This window comes from Athene cunicularia, assembly GCF_003259725.1.
Source record: "Athene cunicularia isolate RWA chromosome 4 unlocalized genomic scaffold, athCun1 chr4_part3, whole genome shotgun sequence".
NCBI lineage: Eukaryota > Metazoa > Chordata > Aves > Strigiformes > Strigidae > Athene > Athene cunicularia.
The window spans coordinates 15,517,032-15,533,772 of NW_020799100.1; the positions used below are offsets into that span (position 1 = coordinate 15,517,032).

Below are 16,741 nucleotides of genomic sequence, written 5' to 3' on the forward strand. Positions count from 1 at the left end.
ACGCTAATGCCTACTTTTAATATATACTTCCAGACGTTTTGTCAGGATTTAAAACACCATTTCTTGACAGTTTAGATTAATCTGAGCTGTGTAACACTCGAGCTCTTCGCACCATCCCCAGAACATGCAGCTTGCAGCAGCACTGCTAATGCAGCCATGAATTATATCTTTTCAAGGATGTGATTCAGATGAAAGCTGTCTTGACCCCAAAAAATTACGTGCTTCCAGCCGAATCAGCTCCCTGAGCTGGCTCACTGTGCTGTCTTTACTGAAGAGGATGAGAACAGATGGTGGCAACACGGTAAGAAGCTGTGTCACGGTAGCTGCCATCACGCATGCTGGTATCTGCGGGAAGTGTGAGGGAATTTGAGGTAGTTTGTCCTCGTAGCTACATTAAAGCGTGCAGACCAGGTTTACCATGCGCTCACCCTGCACTTTCATCAGATTGGGATTAAACGTGGATCTCCTACTCCCCAGGACAGTGCCCCAGTGACTTGTTGTAGGCAGATCTGTACACTAGGGAAATCTCTACTGTGTGGGCACAGACTTCACTGCATTTACTCAGGTTATGAATGTAAAAAGCTCTGCCAAAATAAAATAAGCAGTTTAAATCTTAAATTGTATCACTCTTACAATGTTTAATGCTATGATTCTTACTTCCAAACAATTCCAATTACTTCCAAACAATTCCAATTTTTATAAGTAAACACTGTATATGTCAAGCCTCTTGCCAAAATCCTGCACCTATTTGAGAGCTGTTATGAATGTCTCTTAAACTGTCAGTTTATAGGTGATCACAAAACAGTCTTTGGACAGCTATCGTAATAGCCCTGCCAAGAGAAAATTCTCGAAGCATTAAAGAAGTCATTAACTAGGCTGGATGTTCTTTGTGGAACAGCCAAGGGTTGCTAGAAGTCTATATTTATATCCTCAGCAATTTCATCTGACAGTCTGTTGACCAGCCAGTTAGCTGATGTCTCTCTCTACAGAGCTTCACAAGTTCAGGATTGTGTCTTTGATTTTATTATCTCCCCGCTCCGCTCCACCTCACCCCACCCTCCGCCGGGTCCCGCCGAACCGGCCACGATGAGCGGTGAGGACGGGAACGAGGAGTTCTACCGGCAGCTGCAGCTCCAGCAACAGTACGAGGGCGAGCCCGGCGGCGAGGGCGAGTCCGACCCCTTCACCTACGTGGACCCGGCCGATGGGGCCGCCTACGAGTGGGACCGGGAGAAGAAGGCCTGGTTCCCCAAGGTGGGTGCGGGGGCCGCCTCGGCGCTACCTGAGGGCGGGCGGCCGGGCCCGCTCCGTGCTCCCTCCCCCCTTCCCGTTGGGAGGAGCGGCCTCCTCGCCTGGCTGCGGCCCTCTCGGGGGAGCCTCGCGGGGTGCCGCTCCCTCCGCCCGGACGCGGCCCTGGGGCAGCTCTTTCCCGGTGGCGTGGTGAAGTTTCCCGGGGGAAGGGTGAGAATGAAGAACGGTTGATGTTGGGCCTCTTCGGCACGGAGGTGTCTCGCTTGTCTGGATTCAGCCAAATAGATGTCTGCTGCAAAGTCTCTGTGGTACTGAAACACTCTTTTTTTACAGGCAAAACCAAGGCAGCTGGCGTCGTCTCGTCTGTAACCTCACCGGCTGCTTTCCGCTCTTTTGTTGGGAAGAGCTGTAGGCTGGCTTTTCTCCTTGGCTGTGAATCTGTAGAATTGCTCGGGCCTGGCATGAAGTCACAGTTATATTTGTGGATCTTAACGAATCGGTGCTGCCTTTGACATGTTTAGGTTTCTTTATCACAGTAGCTGCGATGATCTTTGTCTTTCTGTTGGCAGTGAACTAGTCTGTTAAGAACTCTAGATGAAAATGGAGTAGTATATTCCTCTTTTATTATTACCTGAAAACAATCCATGTGTGAAGATGTCTTGTTCCCTCTCCTTAGATCTTGGAAATGCACTTGAAAATTAAGTGTATTTGTCTTTAAGGCATTCCACAGAATGGAAACATGTTACAGTTTTTAATCTCTTTTTAATTAAATATAGTATAAAAAATGAACTTGCCATAACAACGTGGTACTTCAAGGTGAGAGGAGATGTGGATTTAATGTGTTGAGCCAATGTACTCATCTGCAAGTGAAATAGTAGTTTTGTTACTATGTAACAACGAATGAGGGCAATTACTTCAAGTATTAAGACATTTTATAGCTTATACTTGGTAATTACAATGTGCCAGGTCTTGTGACTCTGAACTCATTGCAGAGAATCCGAGTGAGAATGAAGCCCGTAGTGCCAGGTTTATATATGTGTAAACCTAGTAAGGTGTCCATGTAGCAAATGGCTTACAGAGGGGTAAAAATGTGAGGAATCCAGACTCACAAAGTGGAGCAGTGGAGAAGTGAGTCCCCCTGGCTCCCTGTGGAGTGCTGTATCCAGTAAGCACAGTAACTTCTCTTAAAAGGGTTCTTTCTTTCCCTGTTCCTTCTCCTCTTTCTCATCTCCTTTTAAAATTTATCTGTTCTTCTCAGAAGCACTGGTCTTTCCTAAATGCCTTTCTTACCTCAAATTTCCATCTTGGAGAGGAGATGACATTAGAAATTGGCCAGATTATATAGGAACAGCAAAGTCCATTAGTAAATACGATATATTGTGGAAGTTGGTAAAGAATCATTGTGAATGACTTTGTGTTAGAGATAGGTCACTGAGCTAGATATCATAGTATCTCAGGTTACTTCACTTTGCTGATGATTATTCAACAGAGTGTTTTATCAAAATAGATTTAAGAGACTGCAGGAGCCAGAAGTTGTAGTTATTTCTCTCCTTCATGAGCAGTAATAAAATTATGTCTGTTCTCTGACAAAAGATTAAAATATTCTGACTGGTCTAAACCAGTGATCATCTACAGGCTAGTATTGCACTGCTACTCTACTTTGAGAGTAGTGTCTGCTGAACTTATACTGAAGCATATTTCAAAGCAGTGCAAAAAGTTAATGATATGAATTGTCAACATTCCTCAAAAATTTGGACATGGTCAGGTCAAATATTTAATAAAAGTGATTGCAACTTTGTGTGTTATTTAAGGATTTTTATTTCAGTGGTACTATATTGTGGATACAAACTTCTAATAGTCCTTCACAGACATAGCACAGAATCACGTGTCGAATTCACCTGCCTGCCTTCATCACAAAACAGACGTTGGATGTCTTCTGTAAGTGTAGGGTATCTGTTCTCCATTTGGTTAATCTATTCCTTTCCATTTCAGTGTGACCAGTAGTTAATTACATGCTATAGCATGGCCTGTAGTATTGTATTTCTTTTACTATAAGCTTAATTGCTCCAAACTGTATAACTGTGTGGGTATGGAGATAGAACTGATCCCTCTCTGTGAGGTTCTCCACCAGAACTGGATTGAAGTCCCAAGTAAGAAATTCTGTGACTGTTTGTTTTCCATGCAGACATGGTATGATGTAAATTCCGATAAAAGCCTTTATACTTGGATAAATTCCTTTATGCTTGCAAAAATACATTTTAAATTGAAGTAGCTGCAACAGTGTATGTGGTAGGATGATAACATATTATGGAAAAAAAGGTCTTTGTGGTTGACTGGCAAAATACGACAGTCCATAGTAGGTATTTTGCTAAGAATAAATCTAGCTTTACATGAGAAGGCAGTTCCCCCTGAAGTTGCAAAATAATGCTGCTGCAGCAAAGTAGCTAGTTTGTTGCAGGTTTGATCCCTAATTTATGAGTAGGTTCTGATGAAAATGAATAATATTGTTCACCAGAAAGTTTAAAAGCTTCTTAATTCCCTGGATTTCATCAACTTTTGAGACTAAGGATTGGCTAAAATTGCTAGTGTCAAATATAATGAACCTGATTTAGAACAGTCTCATTTTCTTCACTAAAGGTGGTTGTACTCTTCCTTTCTCTTGACACTGTATTATGTCATGGCTGTAAGAGCAGCCACTTTACATTCCTGTTTGAGGTGTGTTGCAAATCTTGTTTAGTGTAGGAGCTGTTTCATGCTAAACTTTAAGTTATATTGAGCTCCACAGCATCTTGTGTTATTTGTGACAAGCCTGTTCTTGTCAATTCTGCATTTTTGATTTGTTATAATAAAAGCTTAGAGTTGAAACATCAAGCTTCAAATCACTATGGAAGATATTACATTATTTTCACTGACACTACTGTCCATTGTACTGCTGTCTTACAATAGCTTAATGACATTAAGTTTTATTTCCTTTCACATATGGATGAAGCAAGTGCAGTGCTGGTCAGAGTCAGGTCAAATTTTCAAACGTTAAGGCTCAGCTTTGGGAATAAGTCAGAGTGTGTAACTTCAGAAGATAGTTCATAGTGCAGTGACGCTAGCAAAATCAGCTATGATGTATTTATTATCTCTTTGCACCTTATTGCTAGTGGCTAGTATTAAAATTTACCTGGCTGGAAATACTGGGTGTAATTTGTAGGGGTTTTTTGTTTTAGTCTCTAAAACCTAGACATTAGCCAATCTTATATTTTATCCAAATATATTCTCTCTCTAGAAAAGAGCAAGCTAATTATTTATAAGTAGGATATAAGGTAGAGTGTACAGCCTTACAAACAGTGTGTTAAGATACTTCTCAGTCTAAGTGCAATATTTATTGTCTACCAACACTGTATTTGTCATCTCTGAAACAAAAGACAGAAGCCTACAAAGGGCAGTCATCATCTGTGGAAAAGTTGTTGGCTTACCTTCAGTGTTACTTTCCAACACGGTCAGGAGCACTTGGTTTCTGTCCTTCCAGCAAATCCAATTTATATGGAAAGCAGAAAGACTCACTTGAAAAGAGACAGAACTTGTGAACTGTTTGTTTAAAAACTTCACGTGCTGTATGGAATTAGGATGTTATTGTAGTTCAGGTAATGCCTGAACTGATTGTTCTTGTTGTGCATATGGCTTTACAAAGATTTTTTTTAAAAACAGTTTTAAAATACTGTTACTTTCTTTGTTGTGGATTAGAAAATGACCATCATCTAGCTAACATTAAAACACTTACAAACCTGAATTTGTACTTCTTCGAAATTTTGGATTAAATTTCCTAATTTCTTTTCAGATAACAGAAGATTTCCTGGCAACATATCATGCCAACTATGGCTTCCACGCAGATGATAAAGACAGTTCATCTGCTTCTGGCACAGCAACTGAAAGTAAGCAACCAGTAAGTTCGAAGACATCAGGAACACAACCATCAGCAAATGAGAAAAGACCACAGCAAACGGATCCAAAACAGAAAGCGGAAAAACGGAAGCTTGAGCCAGGTAAGCGACAAAGAATTTCTCTCTGTGTAGGCTGCAACCTGTATAGTACTGAGTGGAAACTGGCAATTGTTCAGCATTACCTTGTACAGCAAAAAACATGGGTGGTTCTGAATGTTTCCAGAATGGTTTTAAAAATTTGTGGTGCTTTATAGGTATCTTCCTCAGGCTGTGTACAAGGTGGAAAAAAGGCAGATTAAGTCAGTGTTCCTTTGCTCACAATGCTCACAAGCTTCCTGTGAGCAAGCAAAAATTCTTAGAAAACTGATGGAATGTGAACATTAGTGTATGGTCCTATGTTTAATATATTGGCATAGCTGAATTAAAACTCTTTATTTTTAGGATGGTTTCATGTTGAAGAAGACAGAAACACAAATGTTTATGTGACTGGTAAGTAACAGTGTTTATTCATCTACTTTGAGGTAAAGATGGTAAAAGAGACTCATATATGTCTCACTTCTGATATTATCTGTTCAGTCTGTCACTTGCCAGCTACTTAGCATCATGTTCCTGACTAGATAATATCTTCGTGACCTTTAAGTTGCAGATATGGGAAAGCAGTATAAGGGACATATTCCATGCTTTTGTCTTTTAAATGTGATACTCTGTGAGCTGTGTCAGCCAAGTCACTAATTATTTTTTTTTTTTTAAAGTAAGCTATAGCCAAGAAAAACAATTTCTGTGAGTTCCTAAGGAATAGGGATAATGAGAACGAGTTTAAAATAAAATGGTGCATTGACTATACACATCACTTAATAATATTGTTTCATTTTTATTTGATTTTATAAATATGCAATTAAATTACTAGGTAAGGAGGAAACACTACAAACAAAAGGCTGGGAATAGATGAGCAAGTAATGGGGAAGCTCAAATGAAACTCTGCATTTATTCTGGTATTTCTCTACCTGTTTTGGATGTTGGGGTGCTGCCTTTAGGTGCATACATAAAGGTACATCTGGTGGTTCTGAGCAGTCACAGAAATGCACACACTTGAATTTACAAAAATCTTTATCCAGATTGAACTAGCATAGAACATTCACATAATTTTCTCCTCCATTTTGTTTTTTCTTGTCCTCAATTCCAAGTTCAGACTTCAGAAACTCCATACATTATCAGTTGCTTTTTTTGTCGAATTTGTGGGTGGAGAAAACAGTCATCTGTTTATAGGTTGATTGGTTGGTTTGGGGTTTTTTTTGTCTCTGATCCCTAGAGGTGCTGTGGAACTTAAAACTTGGGCAGGATAGTTACACTCGCCTAGGCCGTTGTGTCCACTGCAGTGTCAGTATTTAGCCAGTGCGAAAGGTCCAGCTCTGTATATTAGGGAGCACAGATACGTTGCTGTATGTTACACCTATTAAAAAGTAAAAGGATTTTCAAAATACTGGTATGAAGTAATGTTTAAAAGGTAATATAAAAAATATTGGTGTCATGGGTGGTGCTTTCTTAAGGCGTATGTAAAATTTTGTCCTTAACTTTGATGTCTTTCATTTAAAGAAACACTGGGGGTTCTTTTCTAATGAGGTTATATTAAAAAAAAAAAAAGAAAAAAAGAAAGAAAGAACATATTCAAGCCTTCTGTTTTAATTTTGCAGGTTTACCTCCAGACATTACAAAAGATGAATTTATACAAGTCATGTCAAAATGTGGTATCATTATGCGAGATCCTCAGACAGAAGAACACAAAATCAAACTGTACAAAGATAAGGAAGGAAATCTTAAAGGAGATGGCCTCTGTTGCTATCTAAAGGTCAGTGGTGCACTGAAACCTTCCTGTTGAATATACTTGCGGCCACTGTTTCAGATTCATATTTAGAAGATTCTTGAAATACCTGAAGTGTAACTTTGAATTTAGGTGTCTGTTTTAAAGGTGAAAATTACTACTTATCTGCTTGTGCACCTCCTTTGTTTCCTCTTACCCACCCTCACCTTCCCCCTGAAAATGTCCATAATACTGCTGAACATGTCTCTACATCTTTCCATCTTGGGTGCCAGTGATGATGGGGTGAAATGGGGGAGCTCTTCACTTTTTACTTTGAAAATATGCCACTGTGTGGCCAAGAATAGAAAAATAATGAGACTAGAATGAGCATACTGTAGCTCTGTATTTACAGCTTTTGGTTGAGAACTGGTTAGGTTCACAACTGTTCTTGAATTTTTTATTAACCTATGAAAGTTTAGGCTGAAGTACTATTTCCTTCATGTGTTTCACTTGTGAGTCATTTGTAAAGTTAGTGCTTTGTACGTGCAGTCTGCTTTAATTCTGCAAGAAGCACCAGACAATACTAAATCAACTGCCTTGTAGTCTATGCTAGTTTTGTAATTTTAGTAGTCAGGGCTGTTTAGTGCGTAAGTGTAAAGACAGTGTCCACTCTAAATGACTTTTAGGAAAATTGATTAAAAGCCTCAACATTTGCTGTTCTTGGAAAAGTGATACAAGCTTTATAGAATTTTTTTAAATTTTTGCTTCAAATTTCATCAGCTCGCTTGATCATTGCAGGTTGCTTTCTATGACAGATTTGAATGAAATGCATGCAGTTGCTTTTGGGAGTGTTAATCTGTTATACCAGTGGTAAAGAAATACTGGATTTTGATTAAAGCATTGCCAGCTGTGTGTCAAGAGACTTGGAAGAGATACGGCATTATGGTTTTCAGTGATGGGAAACTGATTCTTAGCACAATATTCTTAAGTAAATGTTACTGAAATAATTTTACTGTGCCATGTGCTTTAAAGCTTGTGCTCTGTTTTATCTTCAAATAGAGAGAATCAGTTCAACTTGCATTGAGACTTCTGGATGAGGCAGAAATTAGAGGCTATAAATTACATGTTGAAGTTGCAAAGTTTCAACTGAAGGGGGAGTATGATGCAAGCAAAAAGAAGAAGAAATGTAAAGACTACAAGAAGAAGTTGTCTCAACAGCAGAAGTTTGTATTTTTTTATTTCAGTAAAATATTGCTTGAATTCTAAGTGCTATTAGAAATTAGAAAGCGCTGCTTGCTTTCAAATGCAATGCTAGAAGTTATGCAAGAATTAAAGTCTTATCTGACAGCAAAATAGCTTAAATAATACACATTTGGAGGGGAGGAACTCCTAAATTAATGTTGACAGAGTGAACTTGTTTGTGATTGTCACGTTAAAATAATGCATAGGGAACCAAGGTCTTTTCAGATATAGAAGAAAATACTGCAGTTCTGGGGAGATAAAAAACATTTTCTAAGCGTGTAAGAGCGTGCAAGTCCTGTCATGATATCTAGACTTACTTCTATAAGGTAATAACACTCTGGCTGTCCACATATTGCTTGTACCATACTTCACTGGTTGCAGAGGGCAAGATATGCTGCCTTCCATAGGAGCAAATACTGAAATATTGCTAGATTTCCCCCAGATATCTCTCTCTGGTATTTTTTTTAATTGTACTTTTTTTTTAATTATACCTAGATGCATTGCTTTTGTCACTTAAAAATTCTTTTTCTGCCTTTTGGAACCAAGAAGATGTGGATTAAAGAAGAAAGAAGTTTGAGTATATAGGACTCTCTACTATTTTAATGAAAGCAACATTCCATTAAACCTTTTAAATAGTCATGCAGAAGTATTTTGCCATAGTTAAAGGGAGAAAAAGCTACTTGATATTTTATCAGTTAAAAATAAAAGTAGCTTGAAATGTATCTGCCTCAAAGATAAATTGCCAGTTCTTGCTGTAAGAAGTGTCCAGTGTGGAGAGAGAAGTATGAAACTGCATTTGAGAGGAATTTGTGTGAATAAACTGACTTCAGTTGGTGTTTCCTTTTGAGTTGAGCATAATTTATTTGCAAAACTGCCTTCATTGGAAATCCAAGCTTTCCTCCAGCTGAAGTAGCAGGTACAAGAAGGAACTTAAACAAGATTTCTCTCCCCAATATAAGATTTTCAGATAGGATATGAAGTAGACGTTTCTATGAGTAGTAATGTTTTTGGTGAGAAAGCAAAGTCATAGAACAGATGCCCTGAGTTTACCTTGCTAGTTTGTGGCAGTGGCTCTGTACACTGTGGAATGAAGATTGCAGCAATGCTTGTGTAAGATTCAGGGTGTTCTTGCATGCTTGTTTAAATAAAAGCTGTTAAATTTCACCAAAGGGGGAATAGTGGATCTCCTTTTTTACAAAATAGAAAAAAAATAGTCAAATATTGACGTTTTTATTATGTTTGGCAGCAGCTGGTTCCTGTAGCTGAGTTCATAGTAGAAAGTATTTAAAACTTAAAGATTGGGGGTTTTTCAGTGTTTAAGAAAATGCTTTGATTTAAAAAATAATTTATATTCCCTCTGTGAGCATTTAAGTACCTTAAAGCCTCCACTGCTTTGTAGAAGAAGTGGTAAAACTGAGTGATTATTGCATTTTTTAGAAGAATGATGTAACTCTTTGTGTCAAAATACATGTTTTAGTTGATGTATTGCAAGAAATGCCAAATTAATGATTTTTTTTCAACAAATACTTGTAGAAACTGAAGAGAGCCGCAACAATATCTTCTTACTGTTGCTTCATTTCATTAGACAGCTGGATTGGAGGCCTGAGAAGAAAGATGGCGCAACTCGAATGCGACATGAACGCATCGTTATTATCAGGAATATGTTTCACCCAAAGGATTTTGAGGTAGGAAGATGCAGTTTACTATTGTAGGTTGTGCTGTTGTAGTTAACAATGTCATAAGAATTTTAGCAAAATTCTAAGCAGATGAGCAGAAAATTAAACTTACTGTTTGGACAGTGTTGGTTTTTTTTTTTCCTGTGCCAAGCATCTACTTAAAATTCATTCATCTATTTCCAAAAGGCAAGAAAAAGATGTTGGTAAGGATATATTTTTCAAATCAGCCTTTCTCGCTGTGTATCCTGATAATATTCCTTTTTGGGATGGAAAGAGGAGTAAACAATAACTAAGTTAGAATGGAGAAATGAGCACAAAATAGCCTTATTAATAAGTAGCATTTATTAAATTACAGTAAGAGCTGTTTGCCAGCTCCCAAGTGGCTTTGAAAATGCAGCATAACAACACTTAATTTATGAATTTTTACAGATTGGCAGGTGTGTTCCATTGGTGACTGAGCAAAAATAAAGCTGAGAAGTGTGTGCTTCTGTTTAATTTAACCTGTGTGATTGCATTGCAGGAGGATCCCTTAGTGCTAAATGAGATCAGAGAAGATCTGCGGACAGAGTGTGAAAAGTTTGGTCAAGTAAAGAAGGTTCTCATATTTGATGTAGGTAATTTTATGCGTTGTGTTGGCAGAATTGATGTAATGATGTAAATGTGCAAAACACATAGGAATCTTTAAATATGAGCAAAGCATTTATTTGGGTTTCTGTGTTTATTTCATGAAAACTTGACCTAATTTTTCAGTATTTTATTATTAGCTCGTTTGGAAATTAATTTCTGAACACTTACCTACTTCAGCCTATGTGAAGGCAAACTGCAACTCTTTTCCAGTAACTTGGATAACGTCACAAGTTTGAAAGCGTCTGAAGACAGTTATTTGTAGCTAAACTAGCAGAAACATCTTTGTTTTCTGTGTTCAAAGGGTCTGTTCAACAGTGTACCAGTAGAACAAGATGTGTAAACTTGGAAATTGAATTTTTTCAAACACAATTATGTATGATCAGGATGGAGCTATATCCTCATAGATTTCGTAACACAATCTGAAAAAAAAAAAAAAAAAGATGACGGAATAAATGCTCTATTTCAAAAACTATGAAATGAAAGTTGTCTCTCCTTACAGCGACACCCCGATGGCGTGGCTTCTGTGTCATTTAAAGAAGCAACGGAAGCTGATCTGTGCAAGCTAACTCTAAATGGAAGGTGGTTTGGTGGCCGTCAGCTCAGTGCTGAAACATGGGATGGTGTAACGGATTATCAGGTAGCCTTTCATGGTCCTATTTTATCATGTATTTCTTACAAACTGTAAATCTGTTTTATTTTGAGAAGTGCTTCATGTTCCCTTCCCTTGCTATGTATTGCTTCCCCTCAAAAACTGGTAGGATGTCTCAAAAAATTAATCCTTACTTATTCAGTTTAGCAAACATTTAAAGGACCCGTTTGATGTTAAAAATTGTGTGTTGGGGATGTCAGCTTAGATTAGCCACCGGATGCACAGCTCATTAGTTCACAGTCAACAGGGCCTATCAGAAGTCTTGAGATTACCGCAGTATAAATGTTTGTATAATTTTATCTGTGTAAATACTCATTTTTACAAGTGTAACTTTGTGTATAAACTTATCTTTAATAGGTGGAGGAGACTGCAAGAGAAAGGGAAGAAAGGCTCAAGGTGTGGGGATCGTTTTTAGAGGATCCTGATGCAAAAGAGCAGCAAAGTACATCTGATTCAGATTCTGCAACAAGTAGTGTTAAACCGCCTGAAGGCAGACAGCCTTCGAAAGTTAATGACACATCTAAGGAGGATGTAAATGATGAAGCCCATAAGAGGGAGAATAATGGTGAGGGCATTAATGAAGATGGTGCTCCATCTACAGACAGCAGCCTTGCAGGCAGTGATGTTGAAGCAGATACATAACATCTTTAATGCTTTATGAAAACATGGGTTTTAGGGTGATGTTTGAGTTTATCCCTATCTTCAGGGTGACTGCAGACAATATTCATATGAATATATACATATTAGAATGTCATCAACTGTGTGCTTTGAAGTTTTCATTAAAAGCAGTATTTAATGAGGTTCTAAAAGTTTGTTTTAATTGGCTGTTCAGGTAAAGTAACTCAAGTTGCCAAGAATGCAGTAAAACTCATCAGGCTTCTTTTGTTCTAACTATGCTTGTCAGTGTTTCATTATGTAAGTGTGAAATATGTTCCAACCCTTAAGTTTGTGTAACTATATGTAACTTCAGTGATGCAAAGCTATTGCAAGATTTGTGGATTTTACTGTTAATTTTCCTGTACCCCTTGGACCTTGGTATCTCATCCTTAAAAATGATTCTTGTCCTGAGTACATTGGATCATTTTACAGAACAGACGCTGTGATATGTGTAGGGTGAATGCATTGGATATGTTGCTATGCATTAAGTAGCAAATAAGAGTAGTACAAAGTTGCAAACAAAGAAAGTGGAAGACAAACAGCGTTGCCATAGCCAACATAAGGCAAACTGAGTGAAGATAGTTTATTAGATCACAGCATTCAGTAAATTATTTTTTTCTTCCCCTGCTTAGATCATCTTTTGACGCTTAGATCTGTTGAGGCTGGAATTATGTCAAGGAGGCCAGAAGTGCTTAAGCACACACATTCTAGGCCATAATGAAGTAAGACTGATCTTAAACTCTCATGGTCTGTATGCAGAATAGGCTTTTTGACAGGTGTATTGGCTTTGTTCAGGTTTTGCTTTAATATTAGAGTAGAAGTTTTTATTTAACTTGGTTAGAATGATGAGTGTGAGTTCTCTTAACATTCTAGTTTAGCCTTACACGCTCTTCAAAGTGAGGAGGATCTCCCATATTGCATCAAATTTTAAAAGACTTTTGGCAACTTGAAGTACATTTGTTGTGCAAAAGTTAAAATATTTGAAAATATGCTTTCAAATAATAGTCTTTTATATCGAAAAAGCAAATGCTAGCCCTTTTAGAAATATTTCCAAAAGCAAGGATTTAGAAGGCAATCTGACTTAAGATATCTTAAGTGGCAGGCTTTCAAAAATAACTTCGGGGGAGCTGTGTTGGGCATAGCCATTCTTAATTTAGAATCCCATTATTTTGATACCTAAGGATAGAAGAAAGTGGATTTAGGCACTAACAATTAAAATATTGATGCTAAATTCATAGCACACTGTTCATTTGGATGGTTACTAGTGCACATTTGTAAGGAGATTCTTTTGATTTTTTTTAATTTACATTGGATTACAAGAAACCATAGATACCAATTTTTGTATTTCCATCTTGAAGTATTCACAATACTCTGAAAATTTATATTTCCAAACTTTGTGCTCTGAGTTTACCATCAATATTTTTTTCCAGAAGTCTGTATGGTACTCTTAATAAGTTTATTTTGGTGTTGGTTTTTTATACGTAATCGATATGTATGGGTAGCTATGCCAACCAAAACATCTAAGTTAACACTTGCCGCTATGGTTATAAATTATCTTTTTCTGACAAAGTGTACAACAGAGATGATATTTAAAGTCAGGGTTTAAAAGCGTGGGGGCTCATTATGAGCTGGCATGACAAATTTCCAATTTTAAGTTGCATTATAAAGAAGAGCTGTAACTCCTGCTAGCTAAGAAAGACCATTTTATTGTCTTTGGAAGTGTGTGAATTGTACGTTTCAGCAGAACAGGTGTTTGAACAATTCGGGGAATCTGAAATACTGCCTGGTTTGTAGCTGCACGTAGTGGCATATTCAGATTACATCTCTGGATTGTGTTAGTTCTGCCTTAGTTATTTTTATTGGTGACAAGTACCACAGACCTTTGAGGGCTGGAAGTTTTTGCATATGAAGAGTGTAATTTAGTGTGGTGGGTACTGCTTTCAGTGCTCCTTTTTTCCTTCCAGCTTCTAGACTCCAGGCTTTAGCTCTGTTATATTGTTGTGTTTTGTTAGGTTATTTTTTTTGAGAGAATAGTCATATAACACTCTACATACACAGTTAAATCGCCTGTTTTACAGTGGAATTGCAACTGATATAGGGAAACCGTTGACAAATGTATAAATATTGTACAGTTCTATGAAGCCTTATCATGGTATCAGATATAAAAACTAAGGTTAGTGTTAGTGTTTGAAAAAAGACTCTGAAAAATAAAGAATCATGATGTGCAGTAACCTTCCTCTCTCCAACTGATGTACAAATTTGATTGGCTTGCTTCAAAAGTCAAATGTGATGTTAGTCTTTTCACCTTTTCCTCCAGACTTCACACTGAAGTAGAGCACCAACAAAGACTTGAGACCAAATGCTTTCCTGGCTTTCCTATTAACTAGGATTCTTAACAAAATAAAAGCTGGTTTTCCATGAAAATATGTTGTTCTGAAGTGCGGCATTACACTCAAACTGGTGTTTTCCTTTTGTCTACCTCTGTTATTCCCCAGTAAAAAGTAAAAATATATTTTTATATAAACTATTCATTGAGTTATTGAGGCATTTAATAGTCTAAGGAGAGGTTAATGCAGCTGTGACTTTCTTTTCAGCAGATTTTCATTGAGACCTAATTCTTTTGATGTTTTCCTTTTTTTAAATGATGCAAATTTTTATAAATTAATCTGAACATAGATTAAAATTTTTCACAGAAGTTAAAATTACTATTTTAAAGGATGAATAAGAACTTGTAGTACAGAGCAGTAATGTTTAATACCAAATTTTAACAAATCTGAAGCTGAACAAGCTGAGTTGCTTTTTAAACATACTTTTTTTCTGACTGAGCATCATCATAAATGAATTGGTAAGAAGTTAAAAGCCCAATGCAATTTTTACTGTATTCTTTTAATTAAAAGTGCTTTCTAATGACATGTCTTGCTCCTTAGAAGTGACAAAATCAAGCATTTTTGCTCAGTTTCTAATTTTTCTTAGGTTCCATTCCAGCGTTCCACCATACCGTGTGTTCCTTCATCTGTAGGCTTTTGGTGAGAGGTTCATTTTAAGAAAAGCAGTCTGCTTCCCTTTGTATATTATGGAAACAATAACTAGCGGCAGGTTGAAACAATTTGTGGATAATCTTTGTTGCTCAGTTTTGAACTAGAGAAATAACCATTTCTACTAATTTGCACAGTGTGACAAAATGGATGTGAAACCACTTAAATATAACAGCAGGGAAAGAGTATTAACTAACTGGTACTTCAGCAAAATTCAGCATAGAAAAATCACTTTCTTAACCATGCAACGCAAAGTCAGTTGCTTAGCTTCAAGATATATTGGTAGTTTGCTTTACAATCAAATGCTATTTAGTGTTTTGCTGGCAAGGTAATTGTACGGAGTTAAAAGTATTCATCAGAGATTACGTGGTTTGAGGAGCATGGCCAGGGTAGACATCAGGAAACAAAAGGCCCCAAAAGAAAAGGCATGTAAGTTGTAGCAGGTTCTCGAATGTTCATATACAGCTGTAAAGAGAGAATTAGTTTCATTTTGCATCAAAATGTTTATCTGTTTCTCCTGCTGACTTTTTTTAATTACTTTTTTAATTGAATTTCAGTCCCTTGTACAACTTAGGTTTTGTATAAGGATTGCAATTCACTTAAAATCATTAGTATGTTAAATGCAGTGCATTTTAGCTAAAACATGTCCTAGACATTATTCAGTGAAGGTTAATCTATTTACAATTACAAATAACTTAGCTTAATTCACTTAAGAAAGCTTAAAGGTATTGGATGCTTCATAGAAACCCAAACTTGCCTTTAAATTTTCCAGTAAAATCAATATCCATACCCTGAATTCTTGAACTGTATAAGCTAATCAGATTCTTAAAAAAAGAAAAAAAAAACCAAACTATAGACTTTAATTGGATTTAAAATTCTTATTTTTATTTCTGAATTTGAGGAAACATACTGCAGTATGATAAATGAATTATGTAAGTTGTGTACTTGTGTTGATTTGACTTGTGTGTATTTTAGTGCTCACTATACAAGGCTTGAAGTCTTACTGTCAGGATACTCTTGAAAGTTCTGTAAAATATTTATAGAATTATGAAATCTTTTGCAGCAAATTGTTTTTTGCTCATTCTGTAATATGAAAGTATATTGTTAGATTAAACTTTTCAGTACGCTGACTTGGAATTTTTCTGACAGGTTTTTTTCTTTCAGTAAATTGATCATTTTCATTTATCCTTTAGAAAACCAACATTTAAAAAAAAAAACAAAACAAAACAAAAAACCCATTTGAATAATATCTAGACCTGTGACAGCATCTGAGAATCCCTTGATTTGTCTTCAATTTTGTTTCTTAAAGGGGTTGTGTTTTATACTACCTTTTTAATAAACAAACTCATGAACAAAACAAGTCTTTTCTGATTAGTTTTGAGATAATGTATTTGTCCTACTTTTGTCCTCAGTAAAGGTACAGCAGCATTTGGTGCCCAGTGACTTCAGTTTATAAAGCGTATGTGTTAACAGGCCAGAGCTTTCCAAGTGGAGTCCAGCAGACATATTGCTGGAACTGCGAGTGTTTACAGTGGGACATGGTATTTGTTCCCTCTGTGGGTTTTGCCTCGGACTTCATCCTGGCTTGGTGTGTTCATGGATCCTGCCCGCACATAAAAGGAGCGGGAGGAATGACTGCAGCACCATGGTTAAAACTGAGCATGTGTGGGAGGGAGGTTGTTTGTTAAGGACAAACAGAATTTCAATTTTTATTCTCAGAAATTATTATTTTCTTGGTTCAAAGCTTAACATTTCATATTTAAAAAGTGCTGGAAATCAGTTGTTTCAGTTGATAAACTACAAAGGAATAGGGACGATAATCCCATTTTTAGCCAGTAGTTCTTTGGGCTGTTCACTGAGGAGCTTTAAACTGATGC

The 16,741-nt window shown here is 36.9% G+C and overlaps 1 protein-coding gene across 1 annotated transcript; it reads left to right on the forward strand.

The window, feature by feature from the left end:
- Window positions 1–1,034: 1,034 nt before the first annotated feature.
- Window positions 1,035–15,676, forward strand: HTATSF1 (HIV-1 Tat specific factor 1). The gene is made up of 9 exons (XM_026848633.1): window positions 1,035–1,254; window positions 5,078–5,282; window positions 5,622–5,669; window positions 6,872–7,026; window positions 8,038–8,201; window positions 9,806–9,905; window positions 10,417–10,506; window positions 11,023–11,160; window positions 11,530–15,676. The coding sequence occupies exons 1-9, from the start codon at window positions 1,087–1,089 to the stop codon at window positions 11,812–11,814; spliced, it is 1,353 nt and encodes a 450-aa protein (XP_026704434.1). The 5' UTR covers window positions 1,035–1,086; the 3' UTR covers window positions 11,815–15,676.
- Window positions 15,677–16,741: the final 1,065 nt, after the last annotated feature.